The sequence below is a fragment of the Clytia hemisphaerica genome, unplaced genomic scaffold, assembly GCF_902728285.1.
Source record: "Clytia hemisphaerica strain Z4C2 unplaced genomic scaffold, Clytia hemisphaerica genome assembly, whole genome shotgun sequence".
NCBI lineage: Eukaryota > Metazoa > Cnidaria > Hydrozoa > Leptothecata > Clytiidae > Clytia > Clytia hemisphaerica.
The window spans coordinates 172746-197665 of record NW_027103495.1 but is presented as its reverse complement, the minus strand read 5'-3'; the positions used below and the strand labels follow the sequence as shown (position 1 = coordinate 197665).

General features: G+C 35.6%; 1 protein-coding gene across 1 annotated transcript; it reads left to right on the top strand.

The window, feature by feature from the left end:
- Nucleotides 1-6721: 6721 nt before the first annotated feature.
- LOC136798683 (uncharacterized) lies at nt 6722-23959 on the top strand. The gene is made up of 7 exons (XM_067055335.1): nt 6722-8299; nt 11245-11456; nt 11795-13253; nt 14104-15384; nt 15552-15829; nt 16342-16456; nt 22771-23959. Exons 1-7 carry the CDS (start codon nt 7360-7362, stop codon nt 23241-23243), a joined length of 4758 nt encoding a protein of 1585 aa, XP_066911436.1. The 5' UTR covers nt 6722-7359; the 3' UTR covers nt 23244-23959.
- The last annotated feature ends 961 nt before the right edge of the window (nt 23960-24920 follow it).

Below are 24920 nucleotides of genomic sequence, written 5' to 3'. Positions count from 1 at the left end.
ACTCTTGTACCATGTATTGTACTTATCTCTGTGCACCACAGCTGGATAGCGTTGGAAGTTGAGTCGTCTTGAAAAAAATTGTACTCTTAGGTTCCAAATAAACGGGCCCCGGCTTGTTAATTTTTCAAAAAAATTTCCAACCCCCCCCCCGGACCTTATTAGGACCTCCCTCCCGTTTATTAGTTTTTAAGAATATTTTCAGCTGTCAAAGAGAAGGCCCCTTATTTTGCTCTAAATAGCCTGATTTCAGCCTATATTTACCTTATTTTGGGTTTTCAGAAGTACAATTTCCAGCCCGTCGGCAATAAGATCCCCCCCCGTTTATTGAAATCTCAAAATTTTCCAACCCCCCTGTTTATTCGAACCGTGTATTTAGAACCTAAGAGTAACCCCGGAGAAAGATCAATTAGAATATCACATAGTATCTTACCTCTTCTTGATTTATACACCCCGGTGTCACAGACCCGCTGGGACCCCATTCCCACAAGAAAATTTGTCAAAATTTCGTCCTCGGTGAGAAATTGACTTTAACTTCTTGATCCCCATTCGATATTCAATGTTTAAAGGTTGTACTTCAAATCCATCCCTGCTAGAAGTTTTAACCTTGGAACAATAGAATTTCTATCCCGATTGGGATTTTAATAGGAATTTTTTATCCCTGCTGAAGAAAAAAGTTCCACTGGGCCTGTGAGAAAGGAGTGTATTTATATCCCTCCCTCTTTTCGCAAAATGTACATGTCCAAAAGAGAACCGCCCTCTATTCGTAAAACTTTATGATATGAAACATGACTCAATAGTTTGTAACTCACTTCACTTTAATGCTAAAAAGCCTTGTAGTATATAAACCCCCTTCTCTTCATGTCTACCCTCCCATAGTATGTACACAGACCCGGTATCTACGGCTAATTTCAAAATTCATTGATGTAATCTTTGCGCAGATATGTAAAACACGAACTTTTGGACTTGGTATAAATGACACGATTTTAACATTAATTTTCAGTTCAAAGTATTCAATGGTATTGTTCTTTGACTATGCTAAACGTTTCAATTTCTTTTTATCAAAGTGGAATTCAGGGAATTGGCTTTCGATAATTGGTTCTATCAAAGTAAACTGGGGACTGTGCTAAAAGTTTCGTTTTTCTTATAAACATCATCTTTATAAAAAACAAATCAAAATCTTTTATCAAAGTGGAATTGGTGATTTCATCTCCCCGGGTGGAGATGATAAACCTCTTTCGGTTTGGAAGTGTTCTTTTTTTTGTTGTTGTTATTGTTGTGTAGTCTTCTCATTAAAAAAAATAGCTCAAAAAGAGGGGATTTCAGGCAAGGCTTATTTTCCAACCCTTACAGGGACTGCCAGGTTCAAAAAGGTACCCTTAAGGGTGGCACATACCCGTACCCATCACTTGCCTAAGTACCACTCCTCGTTCTTTTTTTAGGCCCAACATGCAGATATTTTACCAAAGAGAGGCAGACGACAGCTTTCTACGATATTTCCTCATTATCGGGTCTCAATGTTTACTCTAAGACCTCCAGAAATTTTTTCAACTGATTCCTTTTATTACACACTTAAAATCAGTTTATATCGTCCTAACAGATATCCACAACGAAAAGAAATTGTAGTTAAAAACAATTTTAATCCTTTCAAAAATCTAGTTAGATAGTAGAGAAACAACATTACAGACTAAACTAAATCCCTGGATATGACAAAGTCAATGTTTTGCCAGCCCAAATGAAATGTCTGTCCCATCATAAATTATAATTTTTCGTAAACTAAAGTTTTAAAACCTGGAGCTGGAGATTCGTAGATTGGCAGAGTACTTTTGAATTTGAGCTTGGAGTTCTTAGAAGTATGACTCATCAGCCCCCCAACAAATATCTTGAGGCAGAAGAATTCTAAACATTTTTGCAAGATAACTATCAGTTTTGAGTCCGGAAACGGCCGAGAACGGGCCGAGAACTCAACGCTGACAGTGGGGGAAAAGGGGACCATGTGAAGTGTCTCAGATATAAACTGGGGGATTGATGGTAGTTAGGACGTGTAGTACCTCAACTAATGACTAGAGCAATTTAAAGTCTATTCGCTCTAAATGTGCACTAAAGTTTGTTTTGCTTTTAATCAATGCTTCATTTCTAACAAATTATTTACCGTTGAAAAGATAATTCAAGCACTTTAATTTTTGCTAAATATTATTTTAAATTTTTTTAGAAAATAAGATGGAAAATGAAGAAAGAAGAAAAAGAACTTTTTGTTATTTAGTGTTGTAGAATCCATTTTTGGTACAAAGGTTCTTTAAAGCCTCCTGATTTAAGCTATATAGTTATTTCTTCCTTAAAGTTACCGCCGCTGCAGTTCGTTCGAGGCAAAAAAAACCCTGCCTTTTGCTGCTTTTTCTTTTACTGCTGTGAAAATCAATTGTATATCTGAAACGAGGAAGCTTCAAAATACTTCTGTAACAGAAATGAAGTTTCTAGCACTAAAGGGTAAAGTTAAAGAGTTTTTTTCTTCTCCATTTCTCAAAAATTATAGTGTTCTGAATTATCTTTTCAACGGTGTATAATTTGTTACATTTGCCTTCGTTGAAAAATGGAAAGCAAAACAAGCTTTAGTGCACACTTAAAGCGAATGGACTTTAGATCACTATTTATCTGGGGTTTCAATGAAAAAATTGGTTAAAATTTAAAACAACAACCCCAGTCGTGAAAATCAAGAGTATCTAATTTTCGTTTCTTTTGATTGTGTACTGTTTCTAACAAGCTGAATGATATACAACGATACACCCGGTAATTATGATTGACTTGTCTAAAGCGCTGTTTACACTCAGATCGTGCTGTAGAATTTGGAAACTGTACTATAAGTACTATAAAATACGAGGGAAATATTTGGAGATCCGTAAAGAATTTTCTTCTCCATTTCTCAGGCTTTTTAAAAAACTTTACCGATGAAAACCGGATAACATGGAAAAATTCTTTGACTCCCGCATTTTGGTGAGGGAAAGTGTTGACAGCTATGAAAACATCGGTCTTTTCTTGAAAACAGCACCCCCTTTTAATTTACAAACAAGTTACAGGCCCGGTGGAAGCGGGGAGACTGGGGAGACTTCAGCCTCCCCACTTTTGAGCAAATGAGATGTTTTTCTCAAATTCCTAGCAAATTTTATCCCATTTTGAGCCTTCAGCCTCCCCACTTTAACGGTCGTTCCGCCAGGCCTATTATAAACATGTAGGCCCTGAAATTAAGAATTACTTACAAGCTCACCATCGTTAAAAGGTGGCTCATTTTAATTCGGCAAGATAGTTTTCCCATCACTAACCTTTCATTCACGTTTTAGGGTGGTTCCTTCTAACTTAGTAAGAGCTGTCATTAAATTGTCGTTGACTGTTGGTTAATAAGATTAAAAGTAGTTGTATGCTTAATATTGAACTTGGACCCCTGGAACATTAGCCGATTAAATGAATTAGATGAAAAAACGTGCTGGTCCTCAGTTTGTCAAAATTATAGAATTTCGCCACTAGTTTACCTTCTTTCTAAAGTACAGGGTTTCGTAGAACTTAAGTCTTATATTTATTTCTTATTTGCGTCGAGTAATCTAAAAATCAGACTGTACCTACACCCCCTTCTCACAGACCCGGTAGGACTTTTTCAGCCAATGGGGGTAAAAATAACAGACTGAAACTCGATGGGGATTGATATTCCATATTCTTTTATGGCTAGGTATTTAAATTCCATCCTTTTTTTCAAGTCAGAATTTAGTGGGGATGGGAAAAACAGTATAATATTCTACAGTGAGAATTGCTGGTTAACTTATGATTATTTTCAATTGGGGTAAAAATTGGAGTGTAATTTTTCCAACGGGGACGATATTTTGGCCAATTCTTCAAGTTGGAAAGAGTCCCAGTTGGTCTGTGAGAAAGGGGTGTAGAAATTGATAAAACTTCTAACCTTTTCAAACCCTTCACCCAAATACAAAAAGCTTATTGCGAACCGAAAGATTGTTGGTGTAAAGATTCTGGTTCGAAAGATCTATATTTTTTGTATGATGATATAAGTAGCATAAGATTGAGATCAAACCTTTTCCACACGAGCTTCATTCAACTTATTTTATCGGTTTTGTGGTGAAAGTCGTTCAAATTGGCCTGCGGTCAACCGAGTGAGCTTTTTTGTATTTTTCAAAATAGATATTATGCTTTATAGCCTTTTGGAGGGAGCTCATGATATGTTACACTGTTTTACTATTAATACACAGGAAGCAAACCTTTGCGGATATTGCAGCACTGGAGACACCCCTGTCTCGCAGCCCCGGTGGAACGTTTTTCTACAGTGGGGGTAGACATCCCTAAGAAATCCAGTGGAGATGGTTTTGGAGTGCAATTTTTAGACATTGATTTTCGAGTGGGGATGAAATCAAAGTCAATTTCTTAGTGGGGCTGAATCTAAGGTATTTTACCACCGGGGACGAAATTTTAGCCAAATTTTCCAGTTAGGCTGGGATCCCAGCGGGTCTGTGACACAGGGGTGTGATATTGCGGGACTGGAGGATGTCCAAACTCCGTTCACAAAAAAACAACTCTTACAGAAAACAGAAAATTTCCTACCAACAATTTGAGAAACTTTTAAAATAAAGTAAAATAAAGCTATTTCACTCTGCGGCTCTATAGGTCTTTAGTCTGAATTTCAAATTTCTTTGGGAAATATATGACATATGCTTATGAAAAATTTCTGTTATGATTTAATATGTGCCTCGAGATTTGAATACCTTACTTTGAATCACATTCACAGGTGTTTTTCGATGAATGAATAAGTGCTGGCTTTTGAATTATTCTGAAAAGATTCATAGACCTGTTACAAGAAAAACTTTTGACCTTTCCTTTTCTACCATTTTAGAGATTTCCAAGCACCAAATGACCTAGTTGGTGTATATATGACCACCCTTGTCTCACAGCCTCGGTGAAATCCTAATGGGGATAGAAATTCTATCGTTCAAAGGTTAAAAAATTTAGTGGGGATGGTTTTGTTGTGCAATTTCTAAACATCTTATTTCGAGTGGGGATGAAATATAGGTCAATTTCCCAGTGGGGCTAAAATCCTAGGGTAATTTCCTACCGGGGACGAAATTCGTTGCCAGATCTTCCAGTGGGCTGGGGTCCCAGCGGGTCTGTGACACAGGGGTGTTACATGCGAGGTCTTTGCTGCAGCAGCATTCTTTACCTAAGCTTCTGTTAATACCACTACGAAAGGTTCAAATAAAGGAGAGTGAAAAATAAAGGAGAGAGAGAGATAGCGTCTCGTTCTGCTAATCGGGTTTTTAATACAATAAACTGATCAGGTTAAAGTAGCTTATGAACTTTTAAAAGAGGGAAATCTTTAAGTATTAGAAGAATTAATCATAGAAAGTTTCGATAATCTTACCATTTTATAGTCATTGTCAAAAAAGACCTGATCGAATTTATGTCTTACAAGATAAACGCAATTTTTTTCTGTCAAAATGACAAACTTAGCTACATGATTGCTTTGTTTGTTTGAGTAGATCTAACATGAAGTTTATGACAAAACCTTCTAGGATTGGTCAATACAAGGAGTCGATATTTAGGACTAATACTTAATCTAACATCATTTGCATTTATAAACCCTTGCAAAACTTCATGACAATGTCGGCGAGACCCCTATCCACTCAGAATTGACCAAACTATTCCGAACAGTCTGAATTTTTTCCCATTTCGAAGGAACGAAACGTATCAAACACTAAAATTTTGGAATCCGCTATTAGATGTTACTTTAACAATATGAATTTTTCACCTAATCAAAACAATAGATCCTCCCATCTTCAGTTCAGTCCACTTCTTCAGTGTTATTCAATGACTTTCAAGCCCAAAGGGCTAGACTTGAGACTGAGGACCTGAATGGGAAATGAAGCCACTTATTTTCCATCCAGAACGCCCGCGCGTGGTCTTTATACAAACGCAGGATTGAAAATAAAATCTATTACTAGATTTGAAACAACGCAGTCCTCAAAAACAATCTTGCCTGGGAAAGGTTAGCGATTCTGCTCTAGCCCCTCGGGCTTTAAACTCAATGGTGTTATTAGACTCATTCCCTCGAGAGTTGTTCAGCGTGATAGGAAAAAAACACACCTATAGCGAATGGACTTTAATCTAAAGATCACTGATCTCAAGGGTTTCATATCATGTAAAAGAGGGAACAGTTCAGAGCACAAAAATTGTTATATCCTTGATCAACTTTTAAAAGTTCTAAGTTTACACTCTATCAATGACGTAATGGGTGAGGCGAACGAATAAAAAATCATAAGCGCATACCTCGAAAAGCTAACCTTAAATATATAGGCTATAAACAAAAAGCCGCAAAGAAGAAAATTTACATCATGTGTGAATAGAGCTTTAAATTGTTTCAAAAATAGGGTTTTAGGTGTAGATTTAAAGTGTTTTAAAAATTTGCAATAGAATTTTTATACTGTAGTAGTTTTTTTTCTACAAAAAAAACTAGTGTAAAGAGAATTTCAAGTATTAATGTAATGAAATAGAAATTAAAGGGAAATAGTGTCACCCAGTGTGACAGCATGAAAGCGCTCGCGCGGTGATTTTAATGAGAATGGTAAAAGAATCATTTAAAAAAATGTTCAATTTTTGTTATTACAAAATGTCGATTGTGTAAAGCTTCTATAACCAAAGAACAAATTACTATCAAAGATTTTTTTTTTCTTATTAAGGTGTGGACGGTGACTAGATCGATTTGTTGTTTTGATCAAGAGTTTAGTGCTGGATTCATAATTCTTGAACCTTGCTTGCTCCGTATTTTGTGTACACTGGATATATCATGATTGAAGATTCGACTTTTGGCTAATACAATTTTAAACGGTGGAATTTTGAAAACACGCAATTTCATCGCAAAAAGTTTACAATCAGTAAAGACTTAGTTGCCAACAAATTGAAGTACCGATTACGTCAAACTATATCACATGTTTGACAATTTTTAAAGATTGTCAAGCTTAATTAAATGGTTTTTTAACTGTTATCTACAGAACTATTGAGAAATCACACAAAAAATCCAAAAGTCGAGGAGTTAGAGAGAGAGGAGACGGCACACCAATTAATACTAAGCTACTAACTGCTTGACACTACTACATGTGTCATTGACTTTGGAAAGAGAAGGTCTATTGTTTTGAGGTATATGCTAAAGGTAATGTTAAGGACACATCACAAATTACTTTTGAATGAATGATTATCAAAAGTAAAGCCTTACTTCTAAATAAGCAAGACATTAAAAGAAAACTTAATAAATCATAATCAATAAAATACAATAGTGGTCACAAAGAAAGACTTTGCTATTTGATAAAAAAGAAAATGTTTAGCAATCGGAGCAAAACAATTAGTGGTAATGAGGGAAAGATTAAGGATAAGAAAGCATCAAGCAAGAAGCAGGGAGGAGGTGAGACAACCATACAGGATAACAACAAGACAGAATCAAGTGGTGGTCTGTTGAAGACTCTACGGCGATCTTTTCGTTCGAAGAAAGGGTCTAAACGTAAACAACAGCAACAAGAGTTATTCAATAACTCAAACGATACTAGTGATAGTCACGTGCAACAGGACGACGTTTTTACAACACAAGAGCATCAAAACAATCAGAGGAATTTACAACCTGATCCTTTGAGTTCACCATCACCACCTGGCAGTCCTGACTCATCAGGAACTAACGAAGCACCTAGAACAGGTTATTTTAAAGCGATCAAAGGATTTTTAACCGAACACGATCATCAGTTACAGAAGAATGGGTTTACAGTAGAAAATTCCCATACCTCCATTAAACAACAAATCGAAGTCGAAGAATCGAGACATTTTAAATCAGAAGACATCTTTAAAAGACCTGCAGGTTATCGTGACGAAATGGGTTTTTTACGACGTAAAAGTTCAGGAAAAGAGAAAAAGAATTCTCGTAATGAAAGTGAATCTAGCGAAACATCGAAAAGATCGCGTAGCAATTCGGCTGACAGCATGAAACGTAAATTCTCCTTCAAAAAGAACAAGAAAGAAGATTTAACAGAGATCTCAGATGCGGAGCTTGTTTACAGCACATACGGATCACGTGTCGATCACATCGATGGAACTTTAAAGAAAAAGACAAAATCAGAACCACCCCCGGAAATGGCATTTTACGAGAACCCGGATAGTCCTATTGCAGCCTCTCCATCTCCGCAGTTGACTACAGCTCCGGTTGTTTCTGATGAACCAATAAAAGATGAAGATATAAACGCCTTAAAAGACTTGTTAAACGCATTTTCAGGTAAGATAACTGTACATTGATTTAAGTTTAAAATTTGCATGTGATTCTTCAATTTCAAAACCTCTGGCCAATGTGGTAATAAATCGAAACTTTAAATTGACCTAAAAACGTGGATTTTGTATTAGGTTGAATAAATGTTAGAAGAATTTTTCATATTTGACGATTCAAATAGTTTCAATAACGAATTCTTTGTCAACTACTCTTGGGTACCTGTTGGAAAAAATCACAAAACTTAATAATCGGAGGTGGGGGTGGAATAAAAATGTCCTGGGTGGAAAATTTTTTTAAAGGACGCTAATACAGCAGAATTAGGACAAAACAGGAACTTTCAAAAACATTTTCCCAAAAATTGATGAGGGGGGGGGGGACATCCTGGGTGAAAAATGTTCGAAAAATTAATAAGCGGGGGAGACAGCTATTAGGTACCCGAGAGTATAAAACGAAAGGCATTATAAAAACATGGGAACATAGATCCTCTAGTATTGGCCGTTGCATAACGAAACCTATTTTTCAGACTGTATTTTTTGCTTATTCCAAAAATGATGATAGATAGAGAGGGTTGGTCTTTTATAAAGATTTTAATCTTAAATACTTTAAGAGCTTCTTTTCTCGCTTCTTAACATAACTTTTTATCGTTCTGGAATTCAATTTGTCTGCTTTTAGTTTAATTTTGATACCGTCAAATATTTCAGCTAGTTCCTGGGCCTTCCAGTCAAAACATTTTTTGCAAATTTTGTCACATTTCTACGTGGGAAGTATATTAGTCTAAAGTTTGAACATATAAGCTTCTACAAATACTTCATTTTTGTATTAAAAAGCAATTTTCTTGCAACATACGTAAATTTTAACCCTCTATTTGAAAATATCTGGAGCTGCTTGCTGTTAAGGTGATCAAAAATATTCTATGTTTGGAATTTAAACTTAACAGTCGTAGGCATAGTCATGTCGAGCCAATACCTAGATCTAAGGGAGAAAGGTATTACAAAATTTTAATTCGATTTCAATAAAATAAGGATATACACATTCCTGACTTTATTATCAGCATCAAAACTTTTACAAAATGGGATAAATAGATCCTATTTTATTGTATTATCAAATTCAAAATGGTAGGCATTCAGGACTCATTAAGTATTTTCAATGAGATTTTCTTATCTTTTTGTCCATTAAAATACCTTGCTGCCTAGGACTACTGTGGTTTTTGTGTATTGATTTTAAAGTTTTGATAAGTAAGAAAAAACACAAGGTATTTTAAGGCACTTCAACAATAGTCACTATTTCAAAATCTCTCATCTCTCGTGCAAAAGCTTTCATCATTTAAACCGTTAGCATCGCTAGGGTTGACCATTTACAATAATTGAAAACCTCAAAATGGTTAAAAGATAAAAAACTTAATTCTTGATTCATCTCCATTCGAAACTCAATGTAAAAAATTGTACTCCAAAACCTTCCCCACTGAATATTTTTAATTTGGAACAATATAATTTCTATCCTCATTGATTGATCATTTCGATAGAAATTTTTATCCTTCTTGTTGTGGGGAAAAAAGTGTCACCGGGGCTGTGAGACAGGGGTGTTCTATTGACATTTGGCTCTTTGGCTTAAACATTCTCACTGGCTCAATGGAACAGGGGTGTAAAATTATTGTATTTGTCAAAATTACTAGCAGACTTTACTGTACGAATGCTTCAAAAGCTCAATTTGCATAATCTCGATTTGAAACTGGATGAAATTATTGAAAAACCAAAGATTGGTTTAAAATATTTAGTCTAGCCTTGTGTCTAGAAATGGTATAACAAGCTAACCACATATTATTTTAAAAAGCCTCACTATGAAACATAAAACTTTTTATCCTGACAATTGTAATGAATATGTAGCTTTTTGGTTGATGTTTCCCAATTAAACCCCACGCAATATCCTTAATTCGAACTCTTGACCCTCTACCTATTGTAAAGGCTAATACCGTAATCCCTTCCCAATCCTCATTCACCTGCCATTTGAAACAGACTTATTTTAAAAGCCTCCAAGGTTAAAATTATTTGGATGGAAATTTCGAAAACAATTTATATCAAAATAGTCTCTCATTGGATCGCAATTTTGATATTTTAGGATCTCTCTAAGGTTACACATATCAAACGGTATTCTCAACGGGTAGGGAATTTTTCTAAAATTCGTCTTCCAGAATTTTCACGGAATAATGATTTGATTATTTTTCCCATTTTTGAACACGTTCTTGCTGTTGCATTTAAACCCTTTCCGTGCCGGCCCACGGGGAAAAATGTCAAAAAATGATAAAAATTATTTTGAGATGCCGCATGTACATTTGTCACCAGTTGTTAGCTGCCAGGCCCAATGTCAAATATACTGGACAATTTTCGCCCAGTTTCTTCTTGTGCGGCTGCTCAATTGATTCTAAAAAACATTTCACAATGTCAAATATAGGGCACGGAAAGGGTTAACATTTACCATCATTACCACAAAACCTTTAGAACCATTACAAAGGCTTCGTACGTTATGTCGCGCATAAGTGTTTTGGTGTCACGACTCATACTCATTTGATAGAGCTCGTAGAGGTGGTTTTAATCGTGGTTTATATTTTCTTGGAATGGGCTCTTCCAGAAATAGTCCGTGCCCCCCTCTGTGTTGAGGATATCGGATATCCAGGTGGTTAACGATTTTTGTTCAAAAGTGGATATCCAGGGGGTTGAATATCTACAGGGAGCGGATATCCAGGGGGTAGAGTGTCTTTTCAAGTAAAAAATACAATATCAAGGGGTGAATATCTTTATAAAAGAGGATATCCAGGGGTTTCGATACTTCGAAAAATTAATATCTTCAACAGTGGCGGTAAAATTATTTTCATGAAAAGTCCAATGGCCCTAGAATATCTCCCTAGCGACATTGAAAATCAGAAAAAGTTAAAAAGTATTACTTCTTCCTTATTCTAGATTCTGAAGAGCAATTCATCTCAAATGAGGAGCATATCAAGGTCACACACATCACCAAAGTTCAAACTTCACCACCGACCAGCATTAAAACACCACCTGCGACTCCTAAAGACATCTTAGACAACATACCAGCTTGGCAACGTAATTTAGTATTGGATGATAAGAATGTGGCCAAGAACAACAAAGATAAAGGTGCAGAACGAAAAAGCGAGGTAAGTAGTACAGATAAAAGCAACTGAGAGACCCATTTTCGAGTAAATCGAATTATTTAATATGCCTTTTATGTAGCTTAACATCGAGATTTTAGGACTTTGCGACGTCAACCCATGTCTAAAGGAATTAAATCGGCATTTTCAATGTGCATGTTGCGAGTGAGTTCTATGTGTTTCAAGTTGCTAATATATATGTAATTTGCGAAACTTTCAGACATCAAAGGTAAACGTTGCATCGTCATTGGTGAAAGTTCTATTTCATCTGTTTAAGAGCTCATATAACTTAAAACATCTAAAAAAAGGAACGCAAAATTAGTTTTAATCATATTCAATTTTAGGTGCTTGAAGATTCACGTCTGCTTGATAAATTATTGGCAATCGAGAAAGAAGGTGAATTTGACCAAAATAACAATACATCTGTCGATGAACATGGCAACATTCAACAGATGACCAAAATAATCTCCAATCAAACAATCGAACATGTTGAGATCAGACAAATGGCGAAAGCCATATCAAACCAATCTGTAGATCGCCAAAAATCGCCAGTAAACGATGAAGCAGTGATTCAAATCCATCACCAAGAAGATGTTGAATCCGCATTGGATTTTCAGGCTCTTGAAGAATCGTTCGAAAAGGTGGGTGTCACTATACAAACAACTGAGATTCATTACCAGAAGAAAACACAAATTGTTACCGATGATGATGTTATTGTCCCTAAGGAGCGACAAGATGTTGAAGCAGGAATAGAACTTGACGAAAGCATGTTTGATGGATTAGATGAAGAAGGACTAGAAGCTAACGAGGTGGTCGCCCCGACTAAAATCACATATCCGACAGTCACGTTAAAACGGCAAATGAGTAAAGATGCGGCTCTAGTATCGACGACAATTGAAGAATCTCAACCGCAGAAGAAGCAATCCGTCTCGATCCGCATCGGCGGTGGAGCATCTCTCAAAAGAGAAGACTCACAGTCCAAACCGATTAAAATCTCAGTACGCACTAAACCCGTCTCACAGTCATCTGCTACCCAAGAAGATGTTATTACCCCCGTCTTAGCTCCTTCCGACGAAACCACGCCCTCCTTTGATGGTTTAGACAGTGAAAGAGCATCCACTATTAGCAATGAAAGTCATAATTTTGATAGCGTTGGACAACTGCGTTTACAAAGCGTCCAGTTTACAGAGGAGGAAATTAAGAGTATTGAACATAAAGTAAATTCGTTATCTCAAAATAAAGATACTATTGAAGAGGCTGACGAACTAAATACAAGTCATGATTCGGTTGAGAAATATGCTGATGAGACATCAAACCATGTGCTGCAAGACGCTTACGAAGGAATAGAAGAGATTTCAAAGACAGTGAATTTGAATAAGAGTAACGTCGATGGTGAGGCTATTTCACCTGTTACAGAAGAGGGTCTAGAGGCGCACCCTATTGATGCTAGTTCTAGCGATGATGAGAAACGAGCTGCTTTTAAAGAAGTTCTTGACCATGAAATTGAACTTACCAAAGATTTAAAAGCAGAACCAAAACTAAAAACAACAGAGACAATTACATTGAAAATAAGTGAATCAGAAGTAGAACTATCTTCGACAGTTGAGAATGAATATGATAGCGCATGCGCTGAAATTAATCCACGAGTCGGAGATGAAATAGAAGATCGCGAGAGAAGAATCCAACGTTTATTGACTCTTGGGCAATCAGGAAGTCAAGGTGAACCAGAAGAAGAAGTTTGCACAATGGATGTTGAAAATGTTGTGGAGTCGATGCCAGATGGCCAACTTGTTGAAACTTCAGGTAGGACTACTTGGTTTTATAAAAACAATTTCTTAACTATTCCTCTTAGCACTGAGTACGTATTGTTACTTGTTACTTGTTACAACTATATTTTTTGGAAATTAGCATTTGCTATTGGATAGAGGGTGATTTAACAGAGCTTTACTCTGATACCGTAATGAACGAACGAGGTTTTCAATCTTACTTAACCCGCCAAAATTAGTCGTACTAAAAGATGTACAAAGGAAGCTCTGGTTGTCTGTATTATTTTTGGGTAGAGGGTGACTTAATAGAGGTTTATTCAGGTTTTCAGGTTCAGGTTTTCAAACTTATCTCAAAATTAGTCGTACAAAGAAAGCTCTGGATTTTGGAAAAACGTAAAACACTTCAGTTTACAGAGTTTCAACAGAGAAAGGTGAATGACTTTTGACCTGCGTCTGAATTTGGAAGTTAAAATTGACACGAAAAATTATCTTTACTTTTGCTTGTTACTTCACAATCATGATTCAGGGACCAGGTGAGTTTGGAAAAATTAGTATCCTTTTCAGGTACTTTTAAGGAAGAAACTTTGCCAGGAATTTGATTTAGCGGATAGGAAATCTTTTAGTAAAATATCATTATCAAATAAGCAAAAAAAACTGTTTTAATACTTGGAATAGCACGAATATGTGGAATTAATGAAATTTCTGATGGTAGAAAAAACAAAATTTGACGGGAACTTAATCCATCAAATCAAAGTTTCTTCCTAAGGTATTCTAGAAGAGCTTGTCCAGAGTAGACCTGAGGGAACATTTGAAATTATTTTTCCTTTCGCATATTTATTGATGGTAATTCTTGGTGATTGACTTATTTGTCATTTTCTTGACTTCAGGAGCAAAACGCGAGGAGCTGATTAAGAATCTTCTAACAAAGATGTCTGTTCAGCAAGCACCGATGACGCTAGTTCGAGACGATGATCGAGTCACGATAGCCTACTCACCATCGTTAGATCGTTCTCGCGAAGAAGATGAGATATCTAACAGTGGTACCAGTGAAGAATACAATAGTGATCACGAAGAGCGGACACAAGATGAGACTGATGCCGTTAGACCCGTGGAAGATGAAAATGTAGACCACCCTGATGACACTAAAGTGACCAAACTAGCCTTTGCAATGATGACAAAATACAGGCAACACGAGGTTAATATGGAGATACATGGTGGTCTGTTTGAAGATGTTGATGGAGATGAAGAGGAAGATAATATTGCAGATGAAGAAAGAAAATTAACCAAGAATCATTTCTTTGATCAACCTAGTATTGATTCTGATCAAGGAACTGGATCTTCGCGAAGTAGTAAAACGAATTCACGAGATTCAACCAATGCTGTTATTAAACCAGCCAGTGCTGTTAAACGCCAAGATGTCGAGTTAATGGTCACAGCAAGTACCCCAACACCTGAGCCAGCACTAGGGGAAACTAAGGAAGAACCTACGCAAGAAGAAGCTCAATTAGTACGTTCTGATTCCTTTAGAAGACGCCCTAGACTAAGTCCCAGTGAAAGTGACGCCGATGATCTGAAAAAGAATATCAAACGATCCATCGAAGTTGATGACCAAGAAGGAAAGGCTAAAACAGAGGTTCGAACACAAGAAATCATTATGCAAACGACAACAAAAACAACAAAAGAATTCCCAAGTGAGCATAGAGTGGAGACGTATGAATCATCAGAAACAACAGTCCAATATCGGGAAACTTATGGCTCCGTCAATGTTCAAACGACCAAAGCTATTAAATCGATAAACATTTCGTCTCAATCCCCATCGCCTGCCCCAGTATCTTATTTTGATCAAACGGTCGAAATCGACGATGAAACACCGCTTTCAATCGGAGATGGAACCCCGATTCCAATCGAAGAATCGATCTCCCAAAATTTTGTTGCCGAAGCACAATCACAGCCTGATTTTTCACAACTGGAAGACAACGAGCCAGGACTAAACCAAGTTGGCAATAACATGAACTTACAACCCGAGTTGGCTTCCAAACCAATGAATATTGAAGAAGAAGTAATTGACTGTATGGTTGTTCAAGATGAACATTCAGCACCAGAGTTCAACGATGAACAGTTCCAATCACTGGACAACATGACAACAGATATCGATGAAGTCTCTAATAGTGAGTACAGCGATCTCTCTTTAACTCTATCTTCAATGAACTAAAACTTTTCATCGAATTAGAGAAAGATTTTAATTTAGAGCGCATTAAAACACTATTTTCCAGCTGAGGTGACATAAATACTTTATAGATTGAATTTCAGAAAGATCATATGATTTATTCCATAGACCAACCAGGAAATAACAATGCTTTTGCTGAGGTTCTTGAAGATTCACAGATCCAGCTATTACAGCAATGCGTCGAAAGTGAACAACACACAACCAAGTTCAACGAGCAATACGAGAGCGCGTGCCACGATATCAACCCACGATTAGAGTTTGAGGTATCAGATCGTGATCGAAGGATTCGTGAACTGTTGATGCGTGCGCAACAATCGCAAGATTCAAGAGATGGGGAGGAGGAGACAGAAATCCAGGCCGTCCAATCACATGAAGTATGCTCAGAGGTAAAGAATTTGAAAATCACTATCCCTTAGAAGAGACAACATAGAGCGACCATAATTCTAGTGTTGTATTAAACTATCAAGCTGAAAATTTTGTTTCTAAATTTTACTTCATCATTTTCCTCGATAGTACGCATAGCTTTATGGTATTTTACACATTTTACCACCAAAGTAGTCGGAAAGCGACTATTTTTTACTTCATCGCATTACACGATAGCACGCTTAGCTTTGGGTCATTTATGAAGGAAAACTACCGCCAAAATACCGCCAAATCGAATCCAATCAGATACCTTAAGGGAACTAATTTTCACGGTAACTAATTTTCACGGCGAAAATTAGTTCTGCGAAATGCAATTTTAACTACAAATTCTCGAAAACTACTAGGAAAATGAAAGAATTTCGACAAAGAGTGGGTGTCAACCGCAAAAATAAGTTCTACGATGCGAATATTAGTTTTTTCAAGGTATCCTATCAGTGCCAAATTCATAATAATCATCACCACTCCAATCTTCTAGGTACCACAAGACGATCTGAGCGCAAGTCAAAGAGTGACATTGACGGTCTTACAAAAGAATGAGGTCGACTCAAGCAAAACTTTTTCAATTCCTCACAATACTTACACCAAAGGAGGTAAGAAAGATAAACTTTCTTAAAAATTGACCATACCCAGCTGGCACAGAACGTTGTCTCAACGTCCATCTAATGTTCATAACGTCTATATAATGTTAGATGAACGTTGAAACAACGTTATGTGTCAAAAATCAGGTCTTTTATTCTCCAAAACAACACCTGGGCTTCTGTCAAAGATAAAACAGACAGATACTCTAAAAATGGACTTAACACCAAAATTGACCTCATTTCTGTAGGTACCGTAGAATGGCTACAGTAGTGAGGTCAACTTTTGATGTTGCAGAAATTTTAGTTTAAGTTGTTGCAGATGTTTTGTTGACATTAGAGGACAGTTATAAATTTTGTGGTTTAATGTTACATCTTAGTACCTGGCATATGCCAAAATCTGTCAATGGTATTCTGTATCTGACAGAGTAAACAAAGTGTTCCGCACATAAAACAAATAAATAACAATACCAAAAATAATAATCCATAAGACAGTAAAATTTCTGGGTACTTTGTTGCTTTTGGTAATATGAATTTTATTTAGGAAAATGGGAGGAACATTAGTCAGGGAAAAGTCTTTCTTTGTTTGTTACATCCCCGTATTGAAATGGGCTTTTCCAGAAAAAAATTGAATATGGGCGGTGGAGGATATAACATTTTTTGGAAATTTACCCCTCGGAATATTGTGACTTTTGACCTCCCCAGACAGCAGGTCTAACCCCCCCCGGCATAAGTTGACCCCATGGACAATCAAAACTACCCTCAAACAGAGCAAAATTACCCCCAAATAGAACAAGTTTAGCCCCTAAAAAGGCAAATTTTGTAGATTTTTCACTACCCCTGACACTCCTCCATGTATAGAAATTTTCTGGTAGAGCTCAATATTCGTACTCAAGGTACATCTATGTCTCATTAATCTGATGAGAATTTTATTTTCGCTATTGGGATAAAATGAGGACTTAAAGTTCAATGGCAAGGAGTGTCCATCCTATTAAGAAAATGGGATATGATAAATTTGTATTCAGTGTTCTTTACCAATGGCGATGAAATTTTGAGGTGGCTTTTTTTCCAGTGAGATAATTTTGACAGTTTTTCCAGTAGTTGGATGTGCTACTTGGTCTATAGCACTTTAACCGACAGCATTAAAATGTTTCTTTAATCGATAATGCCATACCTGATATGAATTTTTCCTTCAACGTCGCTCGTTCAAGATGACCATTAAATTAATTGGGTTTTGAATGGTTCATTCGGGATCAAGTTACTTTTAAAATTCCTGTTTTTTAAGAAGCACTTTTATCTTTTACCCTCAGGATATGGGCCATGAAACTGAGGAAAAACCTAGAGCTTAAAAAGAGATTTGTAACATTTTTTCAAAATTATACGGGACATAAGATGCCCCTAGACAACATAAAGCTGACAACATTTTGATAATTGTTATCTATTCGAAAGATCTAAAGAAAATGATTTTGTTTACAAAATGATGTCATGCCAGGTTATCTAATAAAATGACAAACTCGTGTTGTGTGTTTTACTTGATAAAAAATGCGCTCATCAGATAAGCATATCCTTTCAAACAATGATGTCCATACAGTAAAATATGTTAAAGGACGTGTCAAACAGACTCAAATAGACACCTGGAGACTACTCTTTTAATGGCTATCTACCCGAAGGTAGTGGAGGGCGCAACTCTTTCTGTCTAAATTGCTTCACTTACTCATCGAAAGCAGCCGGTGAGGCAACCTTTTATTCCAATGTGTTCTGAGAGTATGTTTCAGCAAGAAATTTTGATCTGTTCTGATAAGATCTTCGAAAATTAATCAGCTAGAGATAATGATGTGTTCTGACGAGACAGGGATACAATCAAGGTTATCAAATGTGTTCTTCTTGTCCAGGTAACCCTAAAAAGTTTCAGAAAACATCTTTCGTGAAAAAAAATATCTTACAAGTATATCTTAGCAAAATGTTTTTCTAGATTTTAGAACACATCCAACCATAAAGTAGTAATAAGTTTAGGGAGACAAATTTAGTGCGATGAAGGTTTCTTAGAAATCAGAACACATCATTTGTATAAGAAAATTGAAGGTCATAACATGTGGTCTCCTAGAACATACGAGCACATTTTTCTAAAAAATCTCTCTGCCGGGCCGGCTGCTTATTCTGACTCTTAATTCTTCTCAATGGCTGAGCATTGTGTGCAGTGAGGCATCAAGCACCATTTTTGTTTTTATTAGGAATCTTTGGTACATATTTTTTATAAGAACAAAAGGCTTCAATGGCCAAAATATTATGAATAAGTTAAGAGCGTTTTAAGGCTTCACAGACTCTGAAACATCCAATATCTTAGGAAAATAGACAAAAATACTCAAAAAATAAGAACATGTTAAGAACATTTTTAGGCTTCAAACTAAAAGAGTTAATAATATCCGAAGGCTTCAAAATTGTTGGATGTTCTTATAAAAAAAACTGTGCATGACTCGGACGGAGGTTACAACCACGACCTTACGCACCGTAACCGAAATCTCTAGCTTTAGGTTACTGTTTTCTCAAAAATAACCTTCTAATGATACCACACTAGTGAAAAATAACTTTATTTGTCGACAATATTACTTTGTCTTGGATGTTAGAGGGTGTTAGAGGGTGGTATTTGGGCGTTATAATAAACGCGTTTTCTTAAAAATCACAAAGTAATGATAAATAATGAGAGGCCTGTTGTCTACGCGCGGACTAATCGATAAAACATCAGCTAAACAGAGTTTTAACTAATCTCTACACAAAAGAAGGTAGTGATTTAAGCTTATTATAATTTTGATAAAAACGACATGTTCATTTATACAACTCCAGTATTTCTCACTGTCATAAAGAAATGCATCAATTTTATGACAAAAGAATTTTCATCAAAAAAAGGGGGAACAAAAAAATCAGAAGGTTTAAAAAGCAGAACAGTTAAGGAACTATGATCGGTCAAATATAATTGTTTGATTTAAACTTGTCAGATTTTATTTTCTTATTACTTTTAAATGTTATTGTTACTGGGCTTTGTATAGTCACCGTTTTAACTTTTGAAGAGGCAGCATTGACATTATGCGATAATAAGCTCATAGTACCACTTATAAAGCATATTATTCGACGTAAATCTTGTTATAGTTAATGAGATATTTGCAAATCGGAGCTACACGTTTTTAAGAGAAGGGACTTGTTTTCTTGGAGAAAAAGATTGATTTTGTTTTATAAACCTGTTAGATAAATAAACATGAATGATTCAAGTTATGATAGTGAATGCGCACGCATTAATCCGCGTCTAGAACGCGAGATACAAGATCGCGAACGAAGAATCCAAGAATTATTGAGAAAAGCTGCTGGAGTACCAGCTGGAATGGAAGACGACCCAGGGAATTTTGATATCTCTTTCGAATTTATTGATAGTAAGGAAAACTTAAGAACTAATTTTGTTGTTGTTTGTTGTTGTCTGAACTGAACGACTGAACGCTTGCTGTGAGTCCATACAAAAAGCTGAAAGAAAGTTTGGACTTTAAAATAGTTAATTTCATTGCTTCAAAGATTTTTGTGACAACGAGTTTTCTAGATTTTAGGGTCCGAAATTTTCGAAACGGGGTACCTTTACCAATTGCTCAAGCCATATAAATCTTTTAATTCGCTCTCTCCTTTAAAGCTTAATTACTCAATTTGAAAAACAAACGAGTCTGGTTATACAGCAATCATGCTAAAGAGTCTGATAATTAGCTCTCTTACTCTAATTAAAACAGACTAAGTTCGGTATTAAAGCCGAGATTTATCATTTTTCATTGTGTTTTCTATGTTAATTAGATTTCGGATTTTCTCTATGCTATTACTACTGTACACTCATTTTTGTAACAAGAACAAGTAAATTTTTGATTATCCTAGGCTGTTCTAACTTTTTTAAGCTTAAAATTGTTCTTATTCTATTCTTATTTCAGAGGCAAATCTGAGGTATTTCAGGTTTGAAAACCCATAATTTTACTTAAAATTCAGTCATTCCAGGCTTATTTTTTGGCACTTTTGAGCCAACTAATTCTTATAAAATTGTTCTAATAAAGGAGAGTGTATTTTGATAGGAAGACACTTTATAACATAAGTGGGCTTTCACCATTAAAGTCATCGCTTCTTCTCATCTCCAACGAAGGAAAGTGTTTTTGAAATCAATATGCAGTGTAACCAGGAAAAAAAGTGGATCAGATTTTATATAAATTATAATCCTCAAAAATTATTATCTCGCAGGAGTTTGAATAATTAAAACATTAACAAATATCTATGCTCCATCAATAGATATTCAATTGCCAAGGTATTTAGATCGGATATTTGAAAAAGAAATTGTTATTAAGGTCACCAAAACCCTTTTAAGCTATGAGGATTTTCATACACACTCTGTAGATTAAAACTCTCTTTCTAATACAGGTTATAATTGTAACAGCTGTTAAGCTTAAAATTCTAAAATTTCCGATTTACAGCCTTTTATCTATGTGACCTTCCGGACACCTCAAGGAAAATTAATTAAGTTTTTACTTGTATGATAAAATCTATCCAATTTATATATTTTACCTATAGTTTTCTATACCATCCCATATCCTCTTTATTTGAAAAAAAAGAATCAGCCTCAAAAGTATATTTCAATCGAATTCAAAAAAATTTACTGACACTTTGATTTTGGTGCTGTTAAAGTTTAGTCTAATTAATTTCACTGGGAACTCTTTTGGTTCAATATGTATAAGATGTCCTTGATTCATTCAATCACTTTTAAAGGTATTTCTGTAAATTACAATCCAAATCTTAAAGCTTCTAGGAAATTTTGAGATGCTAATCGGTGAAAGTCTATAGTTTTACATTATGTTATTAAAACACAATCTTAGCCAATTGTTTTAGAAATAGACTTTTAATGTTAAAAACAAATCTGGTTATTGGAAACTTTGTGTGGGAAAAACTAGAAGAAAATTTAAAAAATCTTGCTTCCAAAATCTGATATTTGAAGTCTCCATTGACAGAGGTCTGACCTTTCGGAAATAAATACTCACAAAATTTGAATATAAAATACTTTCGGTTGTCAAAGTATTTGAAAATATTGATTTAGTAACTCGTTATCTCTCTTGGCAACAGCCAAACCCAGACATTTAGGTATGCAGACTAGTAGTTAGTCCTTTCAAATGACATCGAATATACTCGCTACTCGGCTGGGAGTATGAAGAGAAACGTTAGGGTATTTTCTGTAACTTTAGATTGCACTCTCTCGTTCCCTACAATAATTACAACAAGAAATAAGATTGTCCCCAGAGTGACAAGTAGTAGCAGAATAAAAAAGTGTCTTTTCTTCTTTTACTGACATCGCTCTGTATCGAGTGAGTACTGTAAAAGACTGAAGAAATACTTACAATAACAAATCAATAACCTAATGCCGGGGGTTGGTTGAAAATCTCCTAAAAATAGTAGGATAAGATATAGACTAAAATAAGGCTATTTAGAGTAAAACGTTGCTTCTACTTACTTTTACTTACTTCTAGTAAGGTACAGGAGTGGCTAAATTAAAAAATTAACGATAGGGGGAGTAAGATAAGAGCAGGCAGTAAAATATTTTCAAAGACAGAGGCAGAGGGGTAGGAGTCATATCATTATATTTTCAAAGTAGATTATTCATGTGAATTAATATCATTGTAAAGTAACCTTTAAATGCATTACTGTAATCATTTTCCTGACCGCAAGTTTAAATCGATATCCAAAAACATCATGATTCGATCACAATATTGTTTCAATAAAATGAGATTTTGTTCTTAAATCAGCATCATCATTTAATCTGATGATTGTTTCTTGATACCTCTAGCAATTTGAATATCTTAATCTTTAGAGACTCCTCTTTTAACGATTACTGTCATGATGACGTGATTGGAATAATTTCTTTCGTGACTATGTACTTAAAGGAAGATGAGTAGTATAAACAAATTGTATCAGACTGTTTTAGGTCCATCAGACTTTATATAATTTTGGAGCCTTAACTTTTTAATTTTTATTTTTCTAAAAGTTTGAGGATACTCAGGCTAGCTTAGGATGTGCAATGGTTTCAGAAACTTCTATATAATCTCACTATGTAAATAAATACACAAGGCGAAAAAAGTCAACAAATTCAATAAAATTTTATCCCCAAAGATTGTTTCAACCATTATGACCAAAAACAGTAACAGTAACACAAGGGTATTCTCTGGTCTACAATGTGATCAATACTACAAAAGCAAGTAGAGACTTTTTATAGAAATTTGAAGTACATCAAAACCTTTAATCAAATTATATTTCTCGCTCTTATTCAGAAGCAAATTGCAATGGTCCAATCGTCAGCACCTCCAAGAAGATGGTATACCCGAGTCACTCCAACAACCAAAAACCTCTTCCAAATCCTGAAGCTGTTACGTTAGAAATTCAAGGGGATCGTCTCATCGAGAAAGATGACAGTCAAAAATACCTAGACGCAAATCGTAAACAACAAATCCCCGTCAAACTCAGTTCAGTCAAAAGCCGGCGTACTCAAAACATCACTTTAGAGTTACGTTCATCAGGACCCTTAATCGGCTCTAAATCAGCGACGTCATCGACTCATTCTATCGGCTCCAAAACACCAAGCTCATCGACTCATTCTATCGGCTCGGTAACAGCGGAGGCTCCAAGTTTTAAAGTTAGTCCAATCACCTTAACTATAGACCATAATGGCAACGAAGAGCTTCGGGAAACGGGAGACGGGCGTATCTCAGTCCGTGCGAAACCAATACCAACTACATCCCTGTAAAACTGGTGAAATATAAGTCATTTGGTAGTTTGAGTAGAATCTTCAATTGTTGGTAATGGTTACGTAATATAAAACCGTGGTTATAAGGATGATCTTCAAAAAAGAAGAAGATAAATGGACTTTGAAAAATGATTGTACGTTGCAAGTATTCATAAAATGCTCTTTAATGACTGCAGAGACCTAATTCACGAGGAACTTTTTGTTGTACGGAAGTTGGGGTAGAGCTCAGAGCCGGTGATTTTGAAGCACTGGGGTGGAGTGCCGGTAACTTTTAAAACAAAATGGCGGTGTTTTATGATAATTTGACTGGAAAGTAATAATCTCGTGTACCAGAATTTCATGCAATATTTTTGTAATATAATTTAATAGTTCAGTTTGTTTTTATATAAATAGTTTCTCAAAAAAAGTATAAATTTCAAAGATAATTTTACCTAGCACCTTTTTCTGTAATTAATTATGGTTCAAGTTCAAACTCTATTTTCAATCAATGAGCTAAACATCTGATCCAGCTATTTGTTTTAACTTTTCGATCTTTCTTCTTCGTCATTTCACCAAGGTAAACAATTTTTTTTTCGGTTCAGCAGCATATAATTATATATGTTTTTCACATATTATTGTAAAAAATATAAATTTGGATAGGAAAGCATTCTTATTTTTTTGTAAAGATAAAATATATTTAAGGCATCTTTTTTTACTAAATATCCAATAGAATTTCATTTGCTCATTCTCTTATATGAGGAGGGTTCAGAAAAAGTTTTGAACTTGTGAGGGGGTCACTTACTTAGGCTTACAAGAAAACAATTCGCATAAACACCTTTCCTATACTCCCTATGGTACTAAGGGGGCGTACGGCGGTCGTCAAAATTGAAATACCGACGCATTTTTCTTTGATTAGCAGCAGCAAAAACGGCTAAAATCTTTACTGTACCCACATGTCATGCCTAACACCGAAATACCCTGGGCCCACGCCACCAGCCCCCCTCCCCACACTTTTTTGCAAAGTAAAAATTTGATTGTGCCTCCTTAGACTCTTTAATAATCCCCCCTACTTTCAATGTCATGCCTGACACCTGAAATACCATTAAACACCGACGAAAATCTTTATCTCGGGGACACAAATTGAAAGAGTTCAAACTGTCAAAAAAAGGTAAAAACTGGAATTTCAAATGCTATTCATCGTTTACATCTCAAAAAATCCAGTTGGTTTATAGTGGGATGTAGTGAAGCAGGAGTGAAGCCTAAAAGCGTAATTTTCCAATGAGGATGAAATTTCTAAATAGGAACTATTGTCAGCTTTTTGATGCTTACTGATAGCGCTATAGATAATGCCCTAGCGTCTACCAGTAACGTAAATAAAGCCTGGAATACACGGGAACGAGTTTGTCAAAAGTTTTATTAGTCAGAGTAGTCAAATTCCGGATATCAGTGTGCGCTAAACAGGTAATTTAGATCGTTGAACGTCATAACAAACTCGAGCCTAATTTCTCTGTTCGATTGTAACACGGTCCAGGGCTTTACCAGTTTACATTAACGAGGTTCCCCCAGTAGTAACTCTGATCACGATATCACGCAATTTTTTGTTTTCAATCTTGTTCACGCAAACCAGCAAAAAACTTGGATAATGACGGATCCCTTTGAAAAAGTCCTAATTATGCGAAAAAAAAATCAAAAATCTTT